This window comes from Bufo gargarizans, chromosome 2 (genome assembly GCF_014858855.1).
Source record: "Bufo gargarizans isolate SCDJY-AF-19 chromosome 2, ASM1485885v1, whole genome shotgun sequence".
Taxonomy (NCBI): domain Eukaryota; kingdom Metazoa; phylum Chordata; class Amphibia; order Anura; family Bufonidae; genus Bufo; species Bufo gargarizans.
The window spans coordinates 226,691,060-226,703,641 of record NC_058081.1 but is presented as its reverse complement, the minus strand read 5'-3'; the positions used below and the strand labels follow the sequence as shown (position 1 = coordinate 226,703,641).

Genomic DNA, 12,582 nt, shown 5'->3' with positions numbered 1-12,582 from the left:
GGAATGACATTAAAAAGTGTTCTACCCTTGAATGAAATAGGTCCATGAAATATGACAGGGACCATGCCTAGCATGTCCTTTATAGCTTCTAAACGGGGATACTGTATTGTTATTCAGTTTGTGTTAACAAAATGATGATAAATTATAATGAATGCCAAGTTAGGTGGGGGCCAACCTCTATGATCCCCTAAACAAGAGGCCAAAACCCTCATTCTCAGCCAGAAAGTCAGATAAGCATGTGCCAATACTATATATTAAGATAAATGGGATAATCCCGCATTGTCAGCACATTGTAACTAATGTTCTTCTTCATATATGTTTCCATCAGTCCCATGGATTTTGAATGGAAAGACAGTGTGCCATTTATACACTGAATGTGGAAACCAATGGTCAGTGCTCATCCTACTCTTCATTCAAAAACAGGAATTAGGAGTCCCTTGCTCTTGGCCAAAGGAGAGGTAACAGTTGCCTTATTCCCATCTAACTTGGCTTTTTGAATAACAGGTCATAAAAACTAAAAAAATAGTTGTCATGGGATTATAGATTTAAAGTAGTTTTCCCCACAAACAACATTTATCACCCTAGGCTGTTTCTACCAGCTCCGTGGATTTGGAATTGAGCGTGCCACTCCATACAAGCTCCTCAATGTGCTCATACACATTGGAAGAACAGAGGACTGTAATTGGTTGGGGTCCCAATGACCAAAGCTTAACACATCTTGTGGATAGATGAAATTTATCCTTTGTGGGATAACCCCTATAAGATACAATTTTTGGCATATTGCATGAACATAGGTGGTTAACAGTGGAAATCAAAGCTCTCGCTATTCCATTGTTTCTTACTGGACATTCTTTTCCAAGTGCCATCATGTCTGAATGTCTGACATGGGCTATATCTATACCAGTTGTGTTATTGACATGTACACAGTGATACACTAATGGGTCCTATGGAAAAACTGTCCACTAATGTGAGAACCATTATTGTAGTTCAGTTGTTAGAACTAAATGCGTGGCAGAAATAGTACCTTAAATGTCAGCAGTTAGTATTATATGTATTATATGTATTATAGAACCTATGTAGGTACACATGACCATCAAATCGTGGTCTCCTAGTAATGTGAAAGCATCTAATGATACTTTCCATTCACATTTATATGTATATAAAAAATACAATAGCTAAGAAAATTGGCTTTGTCTAACAAAAATAATTTGTCATCACACTTTTGTTTCTATAGCAGATACACACCTATGCAGTTAGCTAATCTGACCTAAACAGGGGTGGAACCAACGTATCACGGGCCCACATGCAACTTCTGCTCACACTTGCCAACTGCAGCCCATCTGTACCTTCTTAGAAGCATTGCTGGGTCTCTTATTTGACCCAATGATGCAGCACTATCAGTCACTGATTACATTGCAGTTATCTATCTATTCTGCTTCCCAAATATAGACTGCAGTATCTAAGGTGTTTTGCAGAGAGAGAGAGGAGGCTTTCCCAACATATTGTGCTTTTTGTGAGGTTCTAGGCATGAACTTGCTCTCTGGGGTCTGCAATTCCAAATTAAATTTACTTAGGCTGTTGGTCCTGACATGGGCCTTACATAAGTTACTGGATACCCCAGTACACCACCATTACTCTAAATCATGGAAGGGGTGGAATATAATCTCCTATTACAGTTTAGCAATCTCTTTCATATATTCATGTGCTATGAGAAAATTGTAACCCGTTTTCTTCACAGCTTCCATTCCTTGACTATGTACTGACCTTCTGCTACTTTTGGCATGAAAGATTAAAGATCTTCCTTATGAAAATTGAGGATGTCTTTTCCCCCTGTCTCCTACACTCTAGAATCTCTGATTTATGCTGCCAGACATCAAAGAAGATCTGAAAGAAGATCAAACAAGTACAATCAGCTTTAGTGCGCTGAGGGGTTCTGTGGGCCCCACAGTTTGTGGACCTGGCCACAACCATATAGTGACACTACTGTCCTAAAGGGGCAATTGATCAAGAAACATTTTTGCTGCAAACTGCGCTACACTGTCTAAGTGCCGGCTTCACTTATTTTAACACTTGTATGGAATTTATTAACTACATAGACTCGTTTATTTGTTATGTCCTTTATAGAGAAGCCACAGAGGCTGCACAGTTTACAATGGTGTTAAACACAAAAAATACCAACAGGGTTAAAATCACATAGGGACGTGTACACTGTTATCTCAGGAAGCAAACCTGCCATCAGGATAAATGACAGAGTAAGTACTTTCCAGGCACGCTTTGGACACACAGCACTTTTAATGGGAAATGGCTAGGCTCCAAGGGGTTACAAGTTCTGTATTAGTCACTGCAATTATCAATACTAATTAGTGCCTCACATTACAAAAATGCCACAAGTAAACACATTTAATTAATTCCCTGTTAGCCAGACCGTGTTCTTCCTGATCTCCAATGGATACAAGGCAGTAAGAGAATAAAAACAACATTCTGCGCTTCTACGAGTTTTTTTTACGAGTTTAAATGACCAGTTTCTAATGGTAAGAGAACATATTATTAACAATTTGCACTTCCCCAATTCCTATCCTCTCCTTTAACTGTCATTCAGCAATTATGTATTTGTCACTCAATCAGAATTGTTAGACGTAGTCCCAGGTTCAAATATATTTTTTATGGAATCATTCACTTCACTTGATAATATCCCAATCTCTCCCAAATGGCTGGATAATATGTTCTAGTGCGGTTCCTATCATCTGCTCTTATTTTACAAGCTTCAGAGATTTATTGGGGCTAAACTGGACATTAATAACGTGACTTGTTGGTTACTGAGCTGTTACAATGTATTCTGGGAAATACCTGATGCTCAGACCCATTGATTGTCAACTTAGTTTACTTAAAAATATTTGAAGGTAATGGTTAGTAGGCAAGTTCCTAAATGCTAGATCACCACCTGGATGATGACCCTGCTCTTTAGTATTAAAAGGTAGCAAAAATAAATAGATCTTTTTATATGTTCTGTCAACTGTAGAAGGGCAGCTAAAATAGTATTAGTATAATTGGGTACATTTTGGCATAGTTAGGTGGGTTCACATGTGACGTAAATGCTGTGAATTTGGATTTTTGTGCAGCAAATCCACAAAGTTGTAGAGTAACATGAAAGTGGTTGAGATAAGAAATCTCATTCACAGGCTGCATAAAAAACAACAAAAAACTGCAATGTGGTGTGGATTTGTAATTTACAGCATGTCAATTTATGCTGAGGATCTCAATAGCGGAATTCTCAGATTTCAAAGAGAACAGATAAAATCCAGATCCATTTTCACAGCAAAAATGCATGCAGACTTTTCCGCTGTATATTCTGTCCAGTATGGATGTACCCTAATAAGCATCCCTCAAAGAGGGAGCACTGGCATACTAAATGTGATGTCCTAGATCAGCGGTCCAGAACTGCCGGGCCGGGGAGGATAGTTTGCCGGGCTGCGGCGATCAGGGCAGTCTTTAACGCTGTACTAATGAAGCGCTTCCATTATGGAAGCGCTTCATTAGTACAGAAGGACCAGGAAGCGGTGAAGGATCTGTACTCACCACTTCCTGGTCCACGGCTTGGATTTTGGCTGTGCAGGGCTGCGCACAGTGTGAGGTCTCTCTGTGACCTCACACTGTGCGCCGCTATACACAGCCAGCCGACAGCAGAATGAAGAGGATCGTGATGGTGACTAGGAGCAGGAGAGGTAAGTGTTTTTTTTATTTTATTTTATTTGCACTGGGGGCTGATGGCTGACCTGAGGGACATGGGGCAGACATGAGGGGCTAATGGGGGGCTTATGGCTGACATGAGGGGCTAATGGGGGGCTTATGGCTGACATTGGGGGGGTTTATGGCCGACATTGGGGGCTGATAGATGGCTAAAGGTTTGGGGGTTTATCTGAGCCATTGGGGGTCTGATCTGAGGTCTGATTAACATTGGGGGTCTGATTGCTGGTCTGACCTGAGGTGTAATGAAAAATATTTTTTTCTTATTGTTCTCCTCTAAAACTGCACTTTTCTTATTGTTCTCCTCTAAGGTGCACCTTATAGGGTGAAAAATCCGGTACAGTGCAGCAGAGACCAGTGCAGCAGAGACCAGTGCAGCAGAGACCATAGTCAGTTTATATAGTCGTTATATAGTGTTATATATTTTAATATGCACCTTGTGCTTTGTTATGCGCGTGAATCAGTCAGCTCCAGAGGTACTGCTCTGATATTCCTCAGCGGTCGACTCTGCAGTGGAGACAAGCCAAACATCCACATGACCACAGCCGCCAATCACTGGCCTAAGAGATGTATAACACAAGACCGCTGAGGACTGTGGTTCACTATAACAGGCATGTCATCACTGCAGAACAGAGAATGGTAGAAGAGCAGAGCAGTGGAGCGGAGCAGCAGATGATTTAACAGGTAAGTTTTGCAATTTTTTTTCATTTTAGCACAATTCCTACTGTTAACCACATTTTTTACATTCTTAAAAAAAAAAAAACATTTAAATCCCTATTGAAACATATACGGTATTTAGGCGTATTTCTGGTACAATCTGCGACTTCTCCCTGCTCACGCAAGGTCTAAAAAAGTGGGCATGGCATGGGTGGGGACGGGCTGGAATGTAAGACAGCTAGGAACATGTCTTACATTTGGAAGTGGGGCTGGATGCGCCAAAATTATGTAGAGACCGGTGCCTCTACCCATAACTCCATCGGATCCACTGCCAGGTATAGGGCTTATTAAGACCAGCGTCTATAACACTGGTCTTAATAAATGTGCCCCATAGTGTTCTAAGTGTGACCAGTAGAAGGGTGTCAGAGTTTTATGGTGAAATATGGCCGTATTTTTCTCAACTATGTCATGCATAAAGCACTGTGTATAATATGCATTATGTGTATGGAATGGGCCGAACAACAATCTGCAACTTTCTGTAAAAGGCATTCACAATTTTATGAATATAGATGTTGATAAAAAAAAAACTGCAGTAATCACAGTGAATGGAAAAATATAACCATTCTGCTTCTCACTTTCTTTTCGACAGTGAATAACATAATAGTCTTAAGTAATACAAGGTTTGGATCATTTCCTTTTTATTTTATTAGTGTTCCTTTCTCTTTTTCATGTGTGTTACTTGGAGACAGTTTTATGGCTCAGTGTCTTCTAAACTGGAAGTATGGGCTGAAATCACGATTTTTCTAAGCATAAAGTCAATGAGAGCAAGCATTCAACCACACAATATGCATTCTCTCTAGAGAAAGATAGTGAAGTGAAAGCCATGGAGATGGGCTAGAATTATGAGTATTGAAGAAGTTTGGCGCTATGTCAATTGCTCAGTACATTTTCTACATCTTCAGCTTAAATTAGTTCATTACTAAAACTAGAAAATATTGAGGCAGATTTAACAAAGCTCTTACATCACTCTTGTGGCCTAGAAAGTGACAAATTTTGCCTCATAATAAATTTGGCACATGCTACTCCAATATACTTTTTACTAAGACTTGCCTACTTTAGTAGTAGAAAACCTGTTAACTTTCTTAATCCTATCATGCCCCATGTGCCAGATGAACTTGTTTCTAATTTGGTAGTGTCCCTCACAGTAATAAAGTACATGCTGGATCTGTGTGTCCAGGTTGCTGCTGTCTTCCCCATGTGGGTATTTACTCCCTATTTACAGCCTATATACTCTCTGCTGCTGATGCCACCTTCCTGCCTTCAGTGATGACATTCCATGTACATGGGTCACCATGCAACCCATCATTGGCCTTAGTCCACAGGATGTCACTACTGAGGCCAGTGATTTTGTGGATGTATTTTGTGCTGCTGGCAGTATTTTGTGATGGAGTGTGGTATTTAGCTCTGTTGGGGTGGTATAATGTGCCACAATATGGTATTGCTGGCCCCCGCCTACTTGTGTTGTCCCTGCCTTCCATCAATTTGGACCAGACTACAAAACATGGCCACTTTTAGTATTCTTTCCAGGGCCACTTTAAGTTCCCAGTCCGCCCCTGGTCACATTGCACTCCAGTTCCATTTCTAAATGCAATTACATTTTATTAAATGTCCAGGAAAATCATACGGAGTCAGATATTTTTTCCTAGACAGAACTGGGGTGACAACTCTGATTCCACGTTCTTGCTGCAGATAAGGAGCGCCATTGTATGACCATGGAGCGTCCTATGCTTTTCTTGAGGAATCAGCTATGTTTATGTCTCTGTCTGCTGAATAATTTGAGCACTTATTGAAACCAATAGGTTTACGTTCTGCTCACTGTTTTTAATGGTGCACTGTGTCTTCTATGGCTGAAAGCACAATCGAGCTGGACTCTACTCTTAGCTCAGAACCCCCTTTCCTTATAGCAGAATATGTAAATAAGTGTATGCCAAGGGAACACATCCTTTCATTAATGTCTAAAATTCTGCTGCAGTTATTATTTAAGCATAAGAAGTGGACATTTCTTGCTATGGTCTGTTTGTATTCTAAAGTCATGGAGGCAGTATGCTGGAAGAAAGAAACTGGGAAGATTTTCAACCAAAGTTCAAAAGAGCTGCTCACAAAAAGAAGATAGATTTACGATGCCAATCTCATTACATCTGGAAAACGGAAAACAATTAAATTATGACATTTTTCATGCACTGTGCTTTTCATCTCTCATTTAACAAAGCCACAGATTAATGGGTCACAACATGATGCCGTAATGATGATATAGTACCCAACATGCTCTGGGAGAGACTAGCAATGCAAACAAACAGACATGAAAAAAAGAAGAAAGAAAGATAAGAAATGCAAGTATTTTGACAGATTTTGATTTCAAAACACTGCACACAACACCACAATGTCATAACTAAGAAAAAGTATTATACACAAAATTACAATATACAGAACACAGTATACATGCATGCTGAAATCAACCAGTAACATAAGCGGCAATATTACGGTTTTTTGTGCAAAATTCTGAATAACCATGACAAAATCACAGACTAAATAGATTGTGTTTCATGTGTTTGCTCTCCCCCTTACCGGTGTAGGTGTTTTCATAAGTATATTAGTGTCATGCTAGGTTTCTGTCCCCGTTATGACCACTAGATAGCAGTGAATGTAATTGATGTCATGTGGTATTTGTAATATATGATATGGTAGCCCATAGTTTCTAAAAGGACTTGTGACAGTTTTGTTTAATTTTTTATAATGATAGTGCTAATGTTCTATACCTATTGTGTTATACCTATAGTGCTAATGTTTTAACCTACAACAGGTTTTTGAATTTATACCTTGATATATTTTACTTATTTATTAATTATACTTTATATATTGTCTTGGATGCTTAATTTCCCTTCACAGTAATTATATTTGAAGCATTAGAAATCCCAGTGCTAAATCATATAAATTGAGACACTAAGGGGGGAATTTTCCAAGATGAAATACGTCTAAACTGGGCATATTTCAGGCACAAAGGTTAGTTGCACCACAATCTGCAACTTCTCCCCACTCACGCCAGGTCTAAAAAACTGGGAAAATAATCTAAATGTAAGACAACAAGGAAGCTGTCTTACATTCGCAACAGCCTCTTCGCCGGCGCAAATATATGAGGTGAGTATGGATTTTTTTTACCGCCATTTCAGGTAAAATTGATTAATTGCAATGAAGCACGAGGAAATTTGGCTTCGCAGCAAATCAAATTTTTCCTGAAATTCCTATTGAAGTCAGTTTGTTTGACTTTGATTCAATCAACACTAATGAATACTAATAATATTAATTAAAGGGATTCTCTGTGGTACAGAAATGTATAAATTATCCTCCAGATAGGTCATCAATATCAGACTGGTGGAGGTCCAACACCTGGCTTCCCCACTGATAAGCTGTTTCGGGGTGCCATGGCACTTAAATAGGTCATCAATAAAAGATCGGGGGGTAGGGTTGACTCTTGCACCCCACCGATCAGCTGTTTGAGGAGAATGCAGCGCTCGCTGTTGACATTGCAGAGGTGAGCAAGTGACCTAATGGGAAGGAGAGAATTGGATGGCAGCGCTGTAATGATGATGGCAAGCAGGTAAAGAGTGAGGAGAACACAGCACTGATACAAGCGCTGTATTCTCTTCAAACAGTTTGAAGGGGGGGGGGGGGTTCTAGCAGTTGCCCCCCCCCCCCACCAATCTGATAAAAAAGCAGAGACCCCCTTCAAGGCATGAGGGAGCATCAACCTAAACCTTTGATGAGACAAGGGGTGTGTTTTGTGTTTTAGATTTTCTTTGTAACATGAAATGCTATTCAGCTAGGCCACAATAGATGATAATGACTTTGAGCTAATAGTGCAGAGTTAGAAAGCAGCCAACAGTAAGGAGATAACATGCAATAATAGCAGGCATGTGATACCCATAAGATAAAGGATTAAATAATCTTTTTAGATCTCAGCTAGAAAACTGATCCTAAAATAATATGTAAGTCACTGCCCCTGGGTAGTGCTTACGAGCCATTTATTTTGATCAACATGGTTTGCTTTTTAGCTCTGCTCAATTAGGACCCATGTATGATTAGGGTCAGTATATGTGCCAAAAATGATTTGGCAGTAGTCTATCCATTATACTTTACACTGCATAAGAACAAGCCCCCCACAAGTCTGTGCATGGAGAAGTGAAGAACTGTAAGTTGCAGTCTATTGCACTGGTGAAAGAAGGAAGTACCTTCCCTGTGTAAACTCAATTAAATAGCTTAATGGATTCCAGAGCATTTCTTAAGGGGTTGTCCAAGTTGAAATAATATGTCTCCGGCAGCAATAAATGTGATAATATCATAAGCATACTTGCTCCTACTATTTCCAGTGTTGGCTCCAGTTCTGGCAGTGTTGACACTGTGGTTTCATGCACACCATGTCACCTCTGTAGCCAGTCACTGGCCTCAGCAGTCACATGCTGTATACTGCTGGGGCCTAGTGATAGGTGGCATGGTTCCTGGTGTGTACAGAACGTCATCACTGCAGGACTGGAGCTCAACACTGGTAGGGGAGAAAATGGGTAAGTATGACTTATTTTATCACATTTACCACTGCTGGGGACATATTATTTTTTATCTTGGACAGACCCTTTAAACAAAAATGTAAAAATATGACATTTCTATTATATTTTTAGTATGTTTATTTAAGACTGAAGGTTAGCGTGCATGTTTCTAACGTGAGCTACTTTTAAAACTTGCTGATTCTGAGGTACAATATTCTCTGTGTTGTCTGACTAGCTTCTAATAACCCCCTCCTCTTATCACACACATTGTAGCCTCCTGTAGTCTCCAATAGTGTATCTGTACAGAAGATCCAAGGGTGCTCTACGGGGGCAAGGAATAGAAGAAAGCAGCCATGTCTCCTGCTCATCACATCCAGAACAGCAGGTCCTACATCTGGGAGCATTTGTGTTTGTCAGAATCTAGGTTTAGGGGAGGGTGTTGGCTGCCAGGAGCTAATAAAAGCTGGAGAAATCTCCCCGAGAATGAGCTAATCTAATAAAATATCTCCCACTATAAACATGCAGGGATTTCCCATCCTAAATGAACTATATTTGCTCCATAATGTCATATTTTCACACAATAATCACCTGATTCTTTTTGAGGTAAGGTGGAATTTTCTCAGTTTTGTTTATGATTCTTGAAGGCAGCGCACTTCTCCAAATCTAAGCACGGCCAGGGATCTGTCAGAACATAACTGAATTCCTAGAAAGCGTGATTGATCACGGGTGGTTGCATTACTAGATCTGTATCTTCACAGTAGTAAGATTTTATTTTCTACCTTTGTATCTATCGTTCTTCAACATGCTGGAGACACGGAAAACCTATCTATAAGATACAGCCGCATGTACAAGGCTGCAGTGGAATGCCAGAAAAATATTAGTGTAATCTATCTTGTGGTTTACAGGCTTTGATTTCCTGTATTTTTAGCTCTTCTATCTTAAGATTCTTCCTCTGCTGAAGTAGTTAAAAAGATGTCTTAGCTTAGACAAGTTAAATATCACTTTGACAAAGTGGGAACCAATTTTCTGTGTAGGATTTCAAAGATATAATTGCACGGCCGCAGCGGGCCAAGCTGTAATTTTAGAAGTCAGTGCTCTGTTTCACAACGAACCATTCTTTTTAATGTTTGGGATAATTGCGCCACAAACACAGGTGGCATTGTAGCAATGCGGCAGTGCATTTGTAGACATTTCTTTTTTTTTTTTTTTTACTGGGATTTAAATTAACACCATATTTCACATTTCTCAAAGCACAATATGACATTTCTCCAGAAACGAGGGACATTTAGATAAGTGATAAACATGAACTGGATTTATCCCGGGGACTTGGCGTTTTATTTTTCAGGCATATCAATTGTGCAGAGTTTTATTTTTCAACTGGTATTTTATTGCCTTGTGAGTGCTACCAATTGTTATGTCTTTATTTTGGAGGATCATTTCATTTTTATTGCTATTCACACAGGTTCCTTTTTCAGCATTTAACTATATATATAGTGTTAAGACAACAGCTATTCAGTCTGGAAATAAAAACCTAAAATATAAAGGCCTGAGTTTTCTGTGACTACAGGTGAAATACTAGGTGTCACTGGTGATTTAAAATGGGAAGCTCTCTTGAGAAGCTGCCTGCTGGATGTTGATTTAGGTCTGGTGAACCATGGTGACCTCAAGCCTGGTAATTGCAAGCTTATTTGACAGACAGCAGTGATATTAATCAGCCATATTGTCTTTCTAAGGCACATTTACAAGGACTAAGAGAGATCACTAAGCTACTTGTGGTTGGACTATGGAGATTAAGGTGATACATAACCGGTGACTAGTATGTCACACGTTACAAGGTGTGATGAATGGCTTTATGCCAATTGGAACAGCCTCTTTAAAGTGACATAATGTAGATCCCTCTTGTGATGGAATTTTTTTGCAATGTATAGTCTTTATACTATTGTGCCCTTTTTGGGACGAGGATGTATTGCTGTGTAAATCAGGTCCATGGATTTAAAATAACTACTCTGCTGCCTAAACATGCTTGCAATGTTCTATATAGCATCTGATATCTGTATCTAAAGAAAAGCTTTTGAAGGCCCTAATTATGCTGAACTAGAGGGCTGAATTCTACCCACTAATAGGCCTTCGAAATATGGCAATTAGAAGGCTCCATCTCTGTGAGGCCCTTTGATGCATATAAAGTTGGGAAGTCGGCACAAAAGACTCTGGCCCACATTTACCAATGTGTCTGCGTGAGAGATGAGCAAAATGATTCTACAGATGCAAATAAAGAAGCCCCGTGGACTGGACAAATCGAAGAATCACTTTGCTCATCTCGAGTCTGCAATGACAAAATGTCTAAAAACTGGCAAAATTTGGCACATCTAGGGTTTATACACTTTACAATATGCTTTTGCAAAAAGGGGGCCAAACTTTGTGGGAAAGAGTCAGGCCTGAGATGCGCCAACCAACTGTTGGTATAGAGTCTATAGAGAAAAGTGTCTATCCCTGCACCATATTTATCATCCAGCCTGAGCCCCTGTGATAAATCTGGTGCAGGTCCAGAGAGAGGGTCTAAGCATACGCCATGTGTAGGATTTCTTAGAAACATTTCTGTAAGGCATCAGATCTTCTGCCCATCAACAGACATTTTAGAAGGTCAATTAGTAGATGCATCTGCACCCTCTATTCCAGGGTACCATAACTGTTACATTTGGCATGTATTTCAATAGAGGCATAATATGTAGCACTGGATATCCCTAATACTGCTCATTACTAAGGAAACAACGTTTCTAACCTGTTCTGGCCTGTCCACTGTTTCCCAAAACATCTGATTGGTATTAAGAGTTAAGCTGGTGATATACTTTATAGAGCTATCGGCTAAATGTTCTTTTGACATCCATTCTTCCTGACCTCCCTCATACACATGTATGCTCAGCTCAGAATAGAGAGATGGAAGCAAGATGAGATTTGGGGGGCAGATAATCAGCTGATCCCCTCACAATCGGGTTCAGCTGAAATTCATCTAATGTGTATGGCTGGTTTTAGTGACCTCTGAATGAAAGGACACACCGGTAAAGCATATTTGAATACTTTGACATCACTTTCCTACCTAGACAATCTTGGAGGTACTGACTCATGCTGTCTTTAGCTATATAAATACAGCATGGAAACAAAGTATAAGAATAATTCTGCTTCATGAGACATTTGTGTGCCTATATTATCCAATCCCTTTGTATTTGAAATTAATGTGCAGTCTGGATGTGTTGGGCATGAATGTAGAGAATATAGTTCTATCTTACCTGGCATCCCTATCACCGGCAATTAAAAAGCTTCAATGAATGTTGTAATGAGTGTCATAAAGAAGTCTGGGGTCTTTACATCTGTGATTGTCATGTTAACAGTCGGAACAGGAAAATGACTTTCGTTTTACCCAATCATTTGCACAAAGAAAACAAAGAAAGGGCAGATGATACAGTACCTCCATGGTCTGAGACTGGTGCATGGCTTTGATTGCATTCTGTGCCATTGCCCTTGTAGAAAATGTAACAAACGCACAGCCTGTGGGGACAAGGGGACAGGGGGCAGGAAAGACAAAAAA

General features: G+C 39.8%; 1 protein-coding gene across 23 annotated transcripts in view; it reads right to left on the bottom strand.

Moving 5' to 3' along the window:
- Positions 1-12,582, bottom strand: part of CELF2 (CUGBP Elav-like family member 2) — a 449,189-nt gene that overhangs the window by 64,400 nt on the left and 372,207 nt on the right. For all 23 annotated transcript variants that reach the window (XM_044280047.1, XM_044280053.1, XM_044280064.1 and 20 more), the window contains one exon: positions 12,463-12,542. In XM_044280047.1, coding sequence (XP_044135982.1) covers positions 12,463-12,542 — 80 coding nt within the window. The remainder of the gene's footprint in view (positions 1-12,462; positions 12,543-12,582) is intronic.